We start from the raw sequence: 16,060 nt of genomic DNA on the forward strand, positions 1-16,060 counted from the left end.
AAAAAAAAGAGGGGTGCTGCTTCCACTCTAGGCTGGGACTTCCTATGGGCGAGTTAGGACGGTGCAGGAACCCATCGTTGAGTCAGTTTCTCGGTGTCCTGAAAGAGCAGGAGACACGGGAGCAGACTCGCCGTGCTCAGCTTGCCCACCCAGGCATTTGGAGAGCTCTTCTTGGCTGTGACCAGAACCTTGTTGGTGTGACAGGCTTCGTGGCCGTGTGTGTCATGGCATCTGGGCCTGAGTCTCTGCTCCTTCCCTCTCACTGCACAGAGCCCCCAGACGCCGACGGCCCCCTCTACCTCCCCTACAAGACGCTGGTCTCCACAGTTGGGAGCATGGTGTTCAACGAGGGCGAGGCCCAGCGGCTCATCGAGATCCTGTCTGAGAAGGCTGGCATCATTCAGGACACCTGGCACAAGGTAGGCCCACCCTCCCGCTAGCCACCCTCAGAGGCCACTGCAGCTGGCTAGGGCGGTTTTGCCCTTCCCTCTGCCTCTCCCCCTCAGGGGCCAGTGAGTTGCAGTGGTTACCTGGGTTCTAGGGCCCCGTGCCTCCCCCTGCCCCCAGATGCCCATCAGGATGGCCACACACAGCCTGCCCCGCCACAGAGAGAACATTCATAAAACACTCTCCACTTCTCTTTCCTGGTAGAATTCTGCCACCTCGAGGGATTGCTTGCAGGTGCTTTGGCTTCTGTCAAGCCACCCGTGGCCCAGCTACTGAGACGGTCAGGGCTGGAGTCGGGCTCTGGGGAGCTGGGAGCTAGCCAGTTTGTGGCCAGAGCTCAGGGTGCAGAAAGGAAGGTGTAGGGACACACTGTGTGGGGCCCTGTGAGGTTCCCCAGCCCAGAAGCACCCCTGGTTTCCCTCGTCCTGCCAGGGGCAAGTTCAGAGGCTGAGAGCTCCGAGCTGTCCCATGCCTCTGGCCAAGAGCTGTCCCAGAGAAGTGCTGCATGGCACATTCCTTCAGTGGAGTCAGAGTTCACAGTAACTTTGCTGCAGAATTTAGTGGTTAGAGATGTTCGGGTGTGCCCTGAGGCCAGTGGGTCACTCCCTTTCTGGCCATACACATCATGTACAGTCTCAGTGGTGCTGGGAGCTCGTCACTCATCACTGGGGGCTCTCCTGGGTATGAGTGGCCATAGGAAATCAAGATGACCAGGGAGAGGCCCAGCCCTACTCAGGCCCTGTCTCCAGTGTACCCGCCCCCATGCTGCAGCCAGAGGCCTATGGGCTGCACGCCCGGCTTGGGTAGGCTCCAGGCCAGAAATGGCGGCCAGCTGCCCCTCAGAGGAGCTGGCAACACCACACTCCTAAACGCCACTCCAGGGATCCAAAGCCTTTGGTCTTGACAGTCCCGACGCACACACTGGGCCTGGGGTCCCAGCCAGGCTACCTTTCCCGACAAGTATCTGGAGTCCCAGTGGAACCTTAACTCGAAGCCCCTGCTCCACTTCATCAAGCACTCGGGCCTCTGCTCTTGTCCGGGGTCGGGGGATGAGCCAAGTCCCATCTATCTGTCCCCTCTGTTAACACGTCTCTGGGTACTTCTAGGCCACTCAGAAAGGTGACCCTGTGGCGATTCTGAAACGCCAGCTGGAAGAGAAGGAAAAGCTGCTGGCCACAGAGCAGGAAGATGCGGCCGTCGCCAAGAGCAAACTGAGAGAGCTCAACAAGGTACAGCCCGAGTGGGCTCAGGCATGGCTCGTCCTCCCCCGTCCTCTGAGGATCCCCACCCCATCCACGGTGGATCCCCGGCTCTGAGATGCTCTGGCCTGCCTGGAACGTAGCGGACTGTCAGGCCACTGAGTAGGGACTGCTGCTTATTTGCTGCCTAAAGAGCCGAGGGCTGGCAGCTTACCTTTGGCAGTGCTCGTGGCTCTGCTGACTGGTGGCTTCCTTCGTGGCTATAAGAACGTAGGGAGGGGTTGGAAGTTAAGCAGCATCAGTTTGTGATGGGGATGGACCAGACCTAGCTTTCACGAGACAGGTCCCACGGTCACAGGCCAGCTGTCTAGGGGTTGTGCCTGGAAAGGAAGGTGGGCCACAGTAGATTCAAGGTTGTTTTCTCAAGAACTGTGCGAAACCTTGTGTGGAGGGGGCTGGAGGGGCTGCTCTTCTCCCTTTTCTGATGTCAGAGGAGGGATGTGCAGGGAAACCCGGCCCCATGTATTAGCGGCTGGCGTGGCAGGCAGCATTTGCGCTCTGAACAGCAGTCGGCGGTGGGTCAGTGCTGCCGTGGGATGGGGCTGACGGCGTCGTGGAGATTGTGTTGGGATGCACCGCGTAGGGGCTGCTCTTCCCCCTGCAGAATTCCTCAGGGTCTCTCCCTGCCTCTCTGCTTCTGAGGGTGGGTTCTGGTGCCCCAGCCTTCCTGGAGGAAGGGTAAGGTGAGGGGTCCCCTGGTCCCCTGGGGCTGACCAGGCCTTGTCAAAAGCCGTTTTTGCCCCATGCAGCACCACAGGCTTGCTCTCACCCTCTCCCCGCCTCCCTGCCTTCTCCATCCCAGGCAGCGGGCACAGGGAGGCAGCCTGGATGGTGGACTCCCCAGCAGTGTCTGGGCTGCAGCCCTTCCTCCAGTGCCTCCGTCTGCTCGAGCACAAAGAATTGGAAGTAAGGCAGCCTTACTTTTTGTCGCAAATTCAGTCACAGCTCTGAGCCAGATGGGAAGTTCACTGGGTAGGGGATGGGCAGGACCAGAAGGCACACCTTAGATGGCTGCTCTTTGATGCTGTCCCCAACCCCGCTGGGGTGGCAGAATGTCTCCCTGGCTGCATGCTCAAGGCAGCCTGTGGTCCTCATTCAGTACCCAGCCTCCTCGGAGACCACCGTCCTTGGCTCTCAGGTGAGGAGAAGGTTAACAGTGGGTGGCCTCCCACCCACCCACACCCTCCTCCCTAAGCCTGAGGAGGTCCTCTTGGGTTCCCAAATGCTGATCTGTGAGGACTCCCTTCAAGCTCTGCCAGTGGCCCCTAATCTTCAGACCTAAGCTGCCCCCTGAGCCCCAGCTCAGCCCCCCACCATGTTCCTTTTCCTCGCCTGTGCCCAGACACCCCGCACCCTTTCTTGCCTCCTCTGGGGCTCTCCTCTTGCTGTTCCCTTGGCCTCTAATCCCTTCCCTGCTTGGAGGTCTGGACATTCTCTTCTTATTCTGGAAGACTCAATTTGGTCTCCCTCCCTCAGGAACCTTCTGGACCTCCCATGGTCCTGTTCTGCACAGAGGTCATTGGTACAGTTAGGCATCACCTAACTGCATCTGGCTCCTGTCAGACCTCGCACCTGGCAGGGCAGACGCGCTCTGGCGGCCTTGCCTGGCTCAGCCTAGCAGGCCGCCAGTGAGCAAGTGGCCACTGAGGGCCGAGGCCACCTCGCAGCTGAGGGGAAGCCTGGAAGCATTCCTGAGTGTTTTCTGTCTTCCTCTTGTACATAGTTAAATGTTTGTAGTCAATGCTTTTGGCTGTTTTTCTTCCCTGTGCTTATGCTCTCCGTCGAGCGTCCTGGGGTGAGGAGAGCTGATGTGTTTACCTCTCTCTCTCTCTCTCTTTCTCTTTCTTTTTCTGTTTTCTTTTTCCTTCCTTCCTTCCTTCCTTCCTTCCTTCCTTCCTTCCTTCCTCACTTTCTCTCTCTCTTTATTTTCTTTTCCTTTTTCTTTTATTTTCTTTTTTTCTTTTCTTTCTTTCTTTCAATGGAGTTTCACTCTTGTCACCCAGGAGTGCAGTGGTGCGATCTCAGCTCACTGTAACCTCTGCCTCCCAGGTTCAAGTGATTCTCCTGTCTCAGTCTCCCGAGTAGCTGGGATTACAGGCATATGCCACTATGCCTGGCTAATTTTGTAGTTTTAGTAGAGACGGGGGGTTTCTCCTGTCTGGTCAGGCTGGTCTCGAATTCTAGGCCTCAGGTGATCTGCCCACCTTGCCTCCCAAAGTGCTGGGATTACAGCCATGAGCCGTCGAGCCCGGCTTGTTTACCTCATTCTTACAGCAATGCCCAGCACTGCTGAGGGAAATGTCACAAGACAGTAAATTCCTGGGAGTCCGGCAATTCCTCTCACCTTAATCCCCCACAGGAGCTGGGGAGATGGATGGAACTGACGTTTCTTTTTCTAGTTCCTTTGACGTGTTTTCTTTGTCCTTGTAAAGAAGTTTTTACAGTTGAAAAGGGTTTTCCTTAATTCTGTTTCTTGGGGTCTGATGCTGAAGGCCTGATCTGGACACACTGAGAAAGAATATTTGGATTATCTGCCGTCTCCAGGCCTCCCAAATGTGCGAAGTCCCAGCAGAACTGGGTTCAAGGACCAGTCCAGGCACTCTCGCAGGGGTTGATGGACTCAGACGCCCCTGAGAACTCTGTCCTGGCTGTGTGAGAATCTTTGGGTGGGGGTGTTGAGGGATCCATACAGAGCTCCAGTGATGTAGCCAAGAAGGCACAACTTTTTGGAAAAACGTTCCAGCTGTCATCTTCCTGGGCACCAGAACCTCTATCCTGAAGCCACACCTCGGACTGGCCCCGTCTTGGGCTTGGTCCTGTGTTCTGGTTTTAGGACCCAGAAGGAGATGGGGCCGTGAATCAGAATGCAGCTAAAGAGCCCCAATGCCCCCTCGGGGCAGAGACCCTCAGAGGGTGACCTGGGTGTGGGGGCATGGGAGGAGTTTGTTACCAGGCCTTCTTGGTGGAGGCTGCTTCCTTGCTTGGCTGGGGAAGCAGGTTGGAGGGCTCTCCCCAGTCCTCGAAGCTTACACCATGAAGGGGCCCACTACTCCTGGGGAACAGCACCCGGAAGAAAGAAGGGACAGAGAGTCACTTCTGAGCCAGTGCTAGCGATGGTGCCAAACCTTCTCTTCTTGGGCACCGGAACCCCCCACCACTATCAGGAATGCTTTTCAAGAAAATAAATCTGATTCTTGCAAGTGAATTAAGAATTTGACAAGCAGAAGGAATCTTGAGACTCTGAGCTCTTTGAAATAAAAGAAACCACAGGGAGCTAAACAGCTGCACCTCGGATGAGTTGACTTTTCTCTGCCCTTTAAAAAGCCCAGAAGCAAAGGAGGAGGAAAATCCCATTGAATTCCAGTAGCCTTGGGACCCTGACCCCGAGGAGATAGGGGTCTGCAGACCCTGAGCCGGGTGGACCCTGGCACTGTACGAGGCCTGCCCAGGGCTGTGAAGGATGTCTGCAGGTGGCAGAGGTGGGCTGAGGACGACCCAAGTGTGGCCCCCCAAGCTGCCATCCATGTGGCTGTGGGAATGCCTGGCCTCTCTGAGCTTTGGTTTCTTCTTCGCAAGGTGGACCATCTTCTTGGAAGGACTGTTGTGTGGGAAACTCAGCAAAGAGAGTCGCCTCCTGCTCTGCTGGTGTTTGGAGGCTTCCAGTCATCCCCACCACAGCCATCTGCCAGCAGTGGGCCGGTGGGGTCGCGTGTGTTAGAGGAGGAAGCATGGAGGGGTCCTGGAATCACCGCTGAACCATCCTCCCTTTCCCCAGAGGCTTCCCGGCCTGCACAGAGGAGCAGGCGACCTCATTCTTCCCCTTTCTGGGAACCCCTTGGGTTCGTAGAGTCCTAGGTTCAGGCCCCACCCCGCCTCCTAAGAGGCTGGAGTGGATTCTCAGCCTTGGACAAGTGTGTCCTTTCCAAGGCTGTGTGACCTCAGCTTGGATGGGAATTGTCATCCTCATCTTACAGAGAGAATTAAATGGGGCAGTGCTTGGGCACAGTGTCAGCTCCTCCTGCCCCCCAACTTCTATAGCTAATCAATGAAGTGGACCTGCAGGCTCCTGTGGGCCTCTCACCCCAGGCACAGCCAAAAAGATGACTGTCTTTGAAAAGTGAGGCCAAGGGTCCCAGGAGGTTCCAGAGAGTGCCAGGAGCACAGACAGCTGGCACCCAGTGGCTCCTCAGGGTTCTCTCCATCTCAAGCAAGAGGGACACTCTGGCCTTTGGGACAGGCCTCCCTAGTCTAGGGAGTGGGTGGATTTCCTCACTTCTGGCCCACTGCCCAGGATGGAGCAGCCTCGACTCTCATGGGACACTGTCACCCAGGGCTGCTGTGTTCATGATATGTATCCACACCACATCGGGGCTGGTCTGTCCAGGCCTGCTAGACGAGGACACCCCCACCCCAGGGGCTTATGATGTCAGCCTTCCCTGAATTGTCACCCTGCCTCCCTGTGGCTTCTGGCTGACACTGTGGCCAGCTTTCCCATCCTGCTGTGTCCCTGCCTGAGATGCCAGGCCTCTAGACTTGGCATCCATGTTCAACTGTGGGCATCTGGCACTGACTGGAGCTGCCATCCCCCTGGGTGGAGGACAGAGCAACTGCCTGTGGAAACCCATGCCCTACCCCCAGCCATGGTGGGACAGGCAGCCAGCCCCGTCCCCACCCTAGCCATCAGGGCTCGCTGCCTTTCCATCCTGGCAAAGACACTTGAGTAGGGTAGGCACCCTGAGTCAAGCCAGGGTGTTGTCGTCACAGCAGGGCCGAGCCAGTGCCCTGGAGAGCCAGGGACAGTACCGCGTATCTCTGCCATTCTTGCCGCGTCTGCCACCTCTGCTGTGGCCAAGGCCTGACACTGAGCCCACAACCAGCTGGGGCCAGCAGGGATGTTGTCTGTCGATGCTCCCGCTGCCGCTGGCTTGGGTTTGTCCGAGAACTTGGCCAGCAGGAGGGGTCTGTGCTCTGCTCTCAAGCCTCCCAGCCCGGGTGATGCTCTTGGTCCCTTCTGATAGGCTCCTGCCCCTGCAAGACTCACTGGCCCCTCTCTCTGCTACTTTGCCCCTAGGAGATGGCAGCGGAAAAGGCCAAAGCAGCAGCCGGGGAGGCCAAGGTGAAAAAGCAGCTGGTGGCCCGGGAACAGGAGATCACAGCCGTGCAGGCGCGGATGCAGGCCAGCTACCGGGAGCACGTGAAGGAGGTGCAGCAGCTGCAGGGCAAGGTGAGCAGTGGCTGGTGGGGGCACGGGAGGGGACAGGGCCCAGTCCTGGACCAGGATGGAAGAAGCCAGAAAGACCCAAAGGGCGAGGCATGAGTGAGGGTTGAGGATGCCCACAGGGGTCTGCAAGGTCTGGTTGGGGTTAGGGGTCCAGGGGCTGTTGTGTTTGGCCAGACAGTATCTGGCAGCCCACTGTGTGTGTATCCTGTTAATAGCCAAGGAGGTGTGAAATACATTTTAAAGAGTGCTTTTCTAAAGAACCTATCCTCGAATGACTAGCCCTGTTTCCCTACCTCCTGGGGGTCTGAGGGTCAAGTTCTCACCCTTCACATGAACCTGGAGAAATGCTGGTTCTGTCTTCTTTCCACATGGTTGGGAGGATCCCATAATACCAGAGGCCTGAAAATTGCACAGCTCGAGTGTGGGGTGGGGCTCCAGGCCAGCACTGGGTGACTGCCCAGACTGGCCCTGTAGTCAGAGGCTGATCCCTGTCTTCTGAAACCTGCACCCTGCTCATAGCGGGCTGCAGCCTCCTCCCTGCCCCAGGAGGCGCCGGAGGTCAGAGGGCAGGAAACAAGGCTTCCTCGGGGGGTCAGAGGCTGTGGCCATGTGCTTTGTCTTAGAACAGTCAAGCATGTGACCTTGGGGGCAGATGTTCATGGAGCCTGTCAGAGACTCTGGGCTGAGCGTTCAGACTTGGGCAGGCCAGGAGCAGTGAGGAGGGAGAGAGGCATGTCGCTGGGTATGGGCGGAGGTGGGGGGGTGTCATGCTTGGCCTCAAGCCCCTGATGCTGGAGCCTTGCAATTTTCAGGCCTCTTGTTTTATGAGATCCTCTCAACTTCCATGAGGAAAAGGTGGAAGCTTCTGGGGGTTTTCTCTTGTGGGCTGTGTCCTTGCTAACCCCGACTCAGAACTCAGTTTTATGTGTGAGGCCAAGCTGCCTCTGATGCCCTCACCCGTGACTTTCCAGATCCGGACTCTTCAGGAGCAGCTGGAGAATGGCCCCAACACGCAGCTGGCCCGCCTGCAGCAGGAGAACTCCATCCTTCGGGATGCCTTGAACCAGGCCACGAGCCAGGTGGAGAGCAAGTAAGCTGAGCATTCCCCCCTCGGCACCTCCCCAAGGGCTCTGGAGCCAGGAAGGCTTCACAAGGCTGCGGCCGGGGCAGCTGGCGTGAGAGCCAGGCACAGGCCCTCCATGTGTGCCAGGGGCTGCCTGTGCAGCTCTACTTTCTCCCCACGCGGAGCCGCTCCAGCCCTCCATCTCCTGTCTGAGTCTTCCAAAAGGTGGCCCAGCGTCCCTGCGGTGGCCAAGGGTGGGCCTCGACTGCCCTGGAGCACGGCCTCCTGCTCTGCAGCACCCTTGCTTCAGATGTGCTGGTGCTAGGGAGGGTTTCCAGCACACAGGCCCCACCCGCCTAGCGGGGCTCTCATCTCAGTGTTGTCTCTGAGTCACTGAAGCACTGGAGCCCACAGTGAGGGGGCCGGAGGGTGCACTTTCCCTCTGGAGTGACGTACAGGAAGCGCACTTCCACTTCCTGATTGGAGCATTCCACCCTCAGCAGTGGCCCTCGAGAAACCCACCACGGTGTCTGGTAGGCCTGGGCCTGCACATTACTTTGCCTTCTCTGGGCCTGAAGTGTCCTGCAGGGACTTGGCAGACCTCTGTGTTACCCCAGAGCCTCTGCTGTCACCAAGAGAAAGGCTGACATCAGAGCGCGCCGGCACCCTCAGTCCTTGTGCTGGGAGTTGGATCGGGGGAGGCCCAGCATGGGAGCAGGACAGGGAGGGGAGCCGGGCCCTGTCTCTGTTTTGGCTGTGGCTCCCTCTGGCGTAGAGTGAGATCCAGCGGCCACTTCCCCTCTACCGGTCCCCTGTGGGTGTGCGTGTGCACACATCTTCCCTTTCCTGACCCATTGGCTGCTTGGAGGTTGGTGGCTGCTGTTTCCTCAGAAGCCACAGCAGAAGGCAAATGTGGGGACTGAGAAATGCTCTGGTGTCATAGGGTCTGCTGTGGCCTCCTTACTGGGGAAGTCTCTGAAGCCAGGAGACTTGTCATGCTGAGGCAGTGGCACTGCCAGTCCAGAAGCTGGTGGGTGGCTCTCAGCAGTGGGATGTGTTTTCCCAGGCCCACTTCAGAGCTTCCAGTCCATCTTGAGGGCACCACCTGGCCTCCCACCTCCCAGGTCGCTTGAATCCTGGCCATGTGAAGCATGGAGCTGATGGCCCCGCAGCGGGCTATGGTGCGGCCTCCACAGTACAGATGAGGCAGCCCCCGAGTCAGAGAGGTGGGACCCACCACCGGCCAGGCAGCAGAGCGAAGCTAGCCTCAGCCACATGTCCCAGCTCTGCCTAGCCTGGTGCTGCGTCCCAGGGTTTGGGACAGTCTTGTCTGGTGGTGTCCCTCAGGTGTCCCAGCTCTGCCTGGCCTGGTGCTGCGTCCCAGGGTTTGGGACAGTCTTGTCTGGTGGTGTCGCTCAGGTGTCCCAGCTCTGCCTGGCCTGGTGCTGCGTCCCAGGGTTTGGGACAGTCTTGTCTGGTGGTGTCCCTCAGGTGTCCCAGCTCCACCTGGCCTGGTGCTGCGTCCCAGGGTTTGGGACAGTCTTGTCTGGTGGTGTCCCTCAGGTGTCCCAGCTCCGCCTGGCCTGGTGCTGCGTCCCAGGGTTTGAGACAGTCTTGTCTGGTGGTGTCCCTCAGGTGTCCCAGCTCCGCCTGGCCTGGTGCTGCGTCCCAGGGTTTGGGACAGTCTTGTCTGGTGGTGTCCCTCAGGTGTCCCAGCTCCGCCTGGCCTGGTGCTGCATCCCAGGGTTTGAGACAGTCTTGTCTGGTGGTGTCCCTTGGCTGGACAGTCAGTCCTTGGCCTTGAGGCAGCGTCTGCTGGTGAGGGAGTGGCATCCTGATCACACGCCTCACACTGGAAAGGCAGACCTTCAGCTGCCTCTTTTTCCTTTAAGTCTCCTGTAACTCTGGAACATTCCTCCCAGCTCCTGAGACCCAGCTTTTGAAGTGCAGTCTGAAGGGTTTGTTCTGTAAGCACCTCAGGCCCTGGCTTCGGGCAGCCTCCCCAGCCTGGCCCTGGTCCAGTTGGCCAGTGAGGGGCCTCGTGGACTCTGGGCTGCTGCCTGCAGGCCTACAGGGGGTCAAGGCAAGTGGATCTTCATCTCAGGCCTGGTTTGCACCCAGAACAGTGTGTTGCCTTTTTCTGTGAATTTCTGGCTGTTTCTGGGAGGGGCTCCCCTCGATGCTTTAGTGCACATTTGCTCTATACTGTCTCTAGTTCATGCACTATGTGGGTAAAACAATGTCTTTAACAAAACAGATGCCAAAACCCCACAGCTGATAATGCAAAAGTGTCTTTGGTAATGGCTTCAAGACGGGTAACTATTTACAAGAGAGCTGGAGTCCTGGGGGGAAGGCTCGGACCACCGATCTGATCACCCTTTGCTTTCCGTCAGTTGGGCTGGTGACTGTCTTGCAGGCAGAACGCGGAGCTGGCTAAGCTCCGGCAGGAACTCAGCAAGGTCAGCAAAGAGCTGGTGGAGAAGTCGGAGGCTGCACGGCAAGATGAGCAGCAGCGGAAAGCTCTGGAAGCCAAAGCAGCTGCCTTTGAGAAGCAGGTCTTGCAGCTGCAGGTGAGTCGGGGTGGTGGCCGCCTAAGTGCCGCGTTCACTGCCCAGCAAGCCTGTCTGCATAGCGGGGTTGGGCCCAGGCTGGCCCTGCCACACTGGGCACCTGCCTCTGGCCTTGACTGGGACAGATGGCGCTGTCTGCAGGGCTGAGGCTTGAACTCCTCACCTTGGTCTCGTTGGTAGTAGTGATAGCTGGCATCAAGTGGGTGCTTTCTGTGCGCTAAACTGTTCTGAGCATTTTACAAGTATTCTCTCGGCCATTTCTCCTTGTAACTCTATGAGGTAGGCACTGGTAGTGTCTGCATTTTTACCCATAAGGGAGTTTGAGACACGGACGAGTTCAGCACCTATCTCAAGTTCACACAGCCAGGACATGGCAGAGGCAGGATTTGAACCCCGAGTCTCACTCTAGAGCCGTGTTTTTCTTCCCATACTTGCCCCCACTGTGGTCCTGCAGCTCTGGAGCAGCCAGCTGAGCCCACAGGCTGTGGACGCAGCCTCTGGCTTCAAGGCCAGGTGGGATTTCTTCTTTCTCAGCTCTGGGTGTGGCCTGGAGGCCTGTTTTCCCAGGAGGGTGCCTGTTCTCCTTCAGAGGGAGGAAGATTGTCCTCCTGTCCCCAGAGAGCACTGGGCAGCATGCAGCTTGTTTTCCCAGCCCAGAGGCCTTGCCTGATGACTTCCCACCTAGCCTGTGTTGGGCAGGTGGACCCCAAGTAGGGCTGTTACCCTAGGCATGAGGCACCTCGAGGTCATGCCCACTTTGGGTTTAACTTTCCAGGATAATGAAGTGACCGCAGGGGCTTTGGGCCTTTTTTCTGCCCCACCATTGAAACCAGGCTGTAGTGTGGGGGGGATTAGTGTTGCCTCTTGGAAGGAACTAGAACAGACATGAAATTCTAAGAGCAATATTTTAATGTGTACAAGGACTAAAAGAGAACGTGGGCAAAGAAACAGTTTGAATTGGGGTGGAATTGAGATGGATAGTTTGGTGCTTTCTGATGGCCATATAAACCAGACCCCTCAGGACAGTGAGAAGATGAGAAGCTGTGGGGTAGGCCTGCCTGTGGGTAAGTTTTAAAGGCTCCCAGATGGTTGTGGCTCATCTGGGCCTGGACCTGCGCTCAGTTTGTCACCATCACGTGTCATTCTATGAAGGATCCAGCCAGGGCCCACAGCCTCCCAGTTTCTCCTGCCCTCTCCAGTCTCAGGGTGCTTGTCCACAGCCTGGGGCTGGGCACAGGATTCTCTGCTCTCCAGCCTGACACCAAAGATTCTGTGCCTGTCACTTCTCTGATTGACAGTGAAGCCCTTGGTGCCTGCTGCCGGGTTCAGGTTCCGGCTCTGCCACCTCCTAGCAAGTTATTTCGGAGCCTCAGTTTCCCCATCTATACTATGGGCAGGACAATAGGAGCTGTCCTGCAGGGTAACTGTGGGAATTAACCATGCTGTTTCCCACAGAGTGCCTAGGACTTAGATCAGTGCCTTGCAGAAAAAGAGCTCAATGGACATGAACTTTGCAAAATTTCCTTCAAGAAATCTCCAGTTTAGACTGGTGGTTGAGGTTGTAGAAAGTCTCTCTCTTTTTTGCTGACATGAAAATGGGGCTCTTTCCATACTGTGACTGTCCTTCCTTCACGAGGCCCCTTCACTGCCAGCCAGCTCTGCGGCGATGAGGGCGGGGGTGGCGTGCTGACCTTGGGTCCTGGAGCACTGGCATCAGGGAGATGCCGTGCCCCACAGGCAATGCGGGGGCAGGGTATCTCCCTGATGTCAGCACCCCAGGCCTGTCTCTCCCCTGACGGCCTCTTGGGGCCTGCTTGGAAGAAAGTACCCATTGAAGGTGCTGATGACACCCCTCTGGAAGTACTGAGTTTTAGAAATCTAGGAGGGTCTTATAAAAGTCCCCAGCTGGCCCGCCCAGCCAGGGGACCTGCTTCTGAAATTGTTCAGCATGAGTGACTGTGCTAATGACATTCTCTTCAAGGCAAAGACAGTTGTTATCTCAGGTCTTAAGATGGAGGCACGTGGATTCCATTACAGGTTTTGTTTTGGGTTCCTAAAGGTGGGTGGGTTTTTGTTTGCTTGTTGCTGGAACCAGTGTTCTAACTAATGTTGGTAACAAACAGAGGAACATGTGTGGTCAATCTCCCTGCAGTCTGAGCTGGAGTCCCTTTTCTTAAAGAAAGAAGCAGCAGCAACTGGAGTGTTTTCTCCCAGTTGCACAATGACCCTGCCCTAAGTGTCTCGGTCGAGGCACAGGTGCGAGGGTGTTGGAGCCAATGGGTGCAAGGCAGGCTCCTGCCCGAGACACTTGGCAGAGGAGGAGCAGGTGTGAGTTCTGGGAGCAGCTTGCAGTCATTCCTTTCTTTCCTTTCTTCCCTTGGAGCTTGAACTGAATGATCCCCTGCTACATTCTAATGCGGGAAGCACTGCCCATCCTAAAGCCACCCCCAGTGTTCACTGCACAGCACATGTGAACCACGGCCTGGTGGCCGCATCCTTGGTGATGGCTTCACTGGCGCCACCTGAGTAGTTACCAGGGTGTGCAGCCGTTGCCCTAAAAGAAAATGAGAGCGACTGTGGATGGGATCAGCTTGGTAAAGGTGCTGATGAGGGTAACGCAGAGCCTCCTCCTCAACAGCGGTCATCTGTGGATGCCCCTCCTACCTGGTTCTGCCCCGAGACAAGCTTGTTAGTGAATAATCAGTGGTTGGGCTTTTTGAAGAACTAAGCTCCAGAGGGCTGGTTAACTGGAGGCCTTGGCCAGCACTTCTGCCCAGTGTGTGGGAATCCTTTACAGGTGGACGAGGGTGTCCTGCGGAGCATCGATTGGGACTGCCAGAGTTGACAGCAGCCGGCCTGGTGCTGAGCTGGTACTGGGCAAACATTGAAGCTCTGTGTGGCTCCTAAACAAGGGCGCCCTGGACCTGTCTGCCCCAAATGAGGAAATGACTCAGATACTTTAGAACCATGTGAAATTGCCATTTTTGTAGGTAAAAATGGTCGAACGCTGACAGTTTCATGGGGTTCAACCTAATATTAACTGAAGAACTAAGAGCACTGCCCTGGAGCGTGATCGCAGTGGTGCACTGTGCATGTGTGTGTGTGTGTGTGTGTGTGCACGCGTGTGTGTGCATGCATGTGTGTGTGTGCGTGTGTGTATGAGAGATGCGTGGAGCTGCAGCGAGGAGACTCGCCAAGCTGCCTGCCTCTTGAAGAAGAATTGAGGACTGCATTGGGAAATGTCGCTAGTTTACTCCGAATTGGTATCTTTGGACTCTTGCAGTAAGCCCGTCTTTATGAATCACTTGAGAATGTAAAAATGGGGACTCAGAAAAGAACCGGGAAGTGAGTGTGGGTCCATGGCAGCTGCGTTCTCTCCTTGAAAGGGTGCTGGCTGAGGTGAAGCCTGTGCAGATTCTAGGATGCATTTCCTTCGTGCATGAACCAGAGACTGCACAGGGCTTTGGTGGGGTAAAGATCTCTGTCCGCCTCCACCACAGAGCCGATGAGAGCCTGGTCCTTCCACGTCCTCACCACCCCACTCCCCTGCCTGTCCCCAGGCGTCCCACAGGGAGAGCGAGGAGGCCCTGCAGAAGCGCCTGGACGAGGTCAGCCGGGAGCTGTGTCGCGCGCAGGACAGCCACGCCAGCCTCCGGGCAGACGCTGAGAAGGCCCAGGAGCAGCAGCAACAGATGGCCGGTGAGGGTGGCGGCAGAGGGGCCCAGGGTCAGTGCAGGGTGCAGGGTCTGCCCGCCGGCCCAGCCCCACTGCCAGTGCCAAAGTGGGTTAGACCTGTTGGAGTGAGGGCAGCACAGATCCCCTGACTGCTCCTCAGAAAGTCAAAGAGCAGGAGATTATTCCTGGTCAGAGAACCAGTCGAGGGTGGGGGGTGCAGCCAACCTGTAGGTGCTGCCAGGGATATGGGGGTGGAGCCTGTGAGGGCGGGGCCTACAGGGCCTAGAAGTGGAGGCAAGGCCTGTAAGGGCCTGGTGTTGGGGGCAGGGCCTATGGGGGTGGAAGGCACCACCTCCTTCCCAAGCCTGGGTCCCTACTGGCTGTGGGTGAGCCAAGGAGGTACTGAGGCATCTCATCTAAATGTGTGTTCTGGGCCTTTCTACTCTCCCAGCTCAGTCAACCCAGGAGGCCAGGCGGGATTTACAAGCCTGTGGTTCCCTTGCACCAGAGTTGATCATGGAAAGGGTGACAGGGATGACAGGGATGGGGGAGCCAAGAGCCCCTGGAGAAAGGGGGCCAAAGGTGCCAGTGAGAGGCCCGAGGCCCTTGGCTAACCGGTGCTTCCTAGTTACTCCCCAGGCCAAGTACCGCCGTGGGTGCCCGGGCTGGACTGGGCTGGGGGATGCACGGCAGAGTCACCTGCAAGGACAGGGTTACACCACAGGACCCTCACACAGGGACTGTGTTCAGGACAGGGTCGGCAGCTGTTTCTGTGAAGGGATGGATGGTGAATGCTTCTGGCCAGTCTCTACCGCAGTGGGTAAAATTGCTCATTAACACCAGTGAACAGAGGGGCCTGGTTGAGTTCAAAGAAAGCTTCATTGATGTCACTTAGAAAAACGGAGGTTGGGAGGCACAGCCCCAGCTTACTGGCCCCTGCTCCAGAGAGCTGGGTATAGCTTTAGATTGGGTGGTCCTGGAGGCCTCTCTGAGGCAGGAGGAGGATGCATGGTGGAGGCCAGCACAGGGCCCGGCGGTGAGGATGAACTGACTCGGCCTGTGTGAGAAATGGGCTAACAAGCGTGGCTGGAGGGAGAAGGCTGGTGGCGGGGGAGGGCTAGGTCACCCTCCCTCTAGGATCTTGAGCACTGTGGAAAGTGTGACAGAGCGCTGGGGACAGGGAATGAAATCGTCTCATGCGCTTCTGGACACTGGCAGCAGGTGGAGAACAGACCAGAGAGGCAGGAGTGGCCCAGGAAGACCAGGACTGAGGCCTTGCAGCTGTCAAGGCCCCAGGCAACAGGGCAGGGCCCAGGCGGCCGCAGAGCTGCTGGTGAGGGCAACTTGGCAGATGGCTGGTGTGGCCTCATAGGCTTCGGCAGTGGGCGAGGGAGGAAGATGAGGAGTCTGGGAGGTCAGGATGCTGGGTTTGCCTTGTCTAAGTAGAGCTTCATTTAGAAGTGGCAGGTGGCAGAGCCTGGGGTTGAGGAGAGTGCAGTCTCAGAGGCACGAGGATGACAGACTCACGGGACTGTCTGAGGGTGCCTCTGAGGCACGGGACTGTCTTGAGGGTGTCACCTAGGGAGGAGGGCACCTCAAGGGGAGAAAGGGCCCCAGGGCAGAAAAGTCAGCCCCTGGCCTTTCTTGACAGCCACTGAGAAGAGGTTTGGTTGGGGGGCACCCAGTCAGGGAGTTAAGGGAGGTATGGCCAGTGGGGTCCACTTAGTCACTTTCTAAAGAACTTCTGGTCTTAGCTAGTATGAGCCAGAGTCTTCTAGAAGATGAATCTTTAAAAGCCCCAGCTGGAGTCCATTTCCAGTCTCCA

At 57.2% G+C, this 16,060-nt stretch overlaps 1 protein-coding gene across 4 annotated transcripts in view; it reads left to right on the top strand.

The window, feature by feature from the left end:
- Window positions 1-16,060, top strand: part of RRBP1 (ribosome binding protein 1) — a 70,063-nt gene that overhangs the window by 39,326 nt on the left and 14,677 nt on the right. For all 4 annotated transcript variants that reach the window (XM_012474770.3, XM_012474795.3, XM_012474787.3 and 1 more), the window contains exons 3-8: window positions 271-419; window positions 1,554-1,676; window positions 6,778-6,930; window positions 7,899-8,017; window positions 10,407-10,560; window positions 14,121-14,259. In XM_012474770.3, coding sequence (XP_012330193.3) covers window positions 271-419; window positions 1,554-1,676; window positions 6,778-6,930; window positions 7,899-8,017; window positions 10,407-10,560; window positions 14,121-14,259 — 837 coding nt within the window. The remainder of the gene's footprint in view (window positions 1-270; window positions 420-1,553; window positions 1,677-6,777; window positions 6,931-7,898; window positions 8,018-10,406; window positions 10,561-14,120; window positions 14,260-16,060) is intronic.

This window comes from Aotus nancymaae, unplaced genomic scaffold, assembly GCF_030222135.1.
Source record: "Aotus nancymaae isolate 86718 unplaced genomic scaffold, 86718_ANA_hifiasm-v0.15.2.pri h1tg000001l, whole genome shotgun sequence".
NCBI lineage: Eukaryota > Metazoa > Chordata > Mammalia > Primates > Aotidae > Aotus > Aotus nancymaae.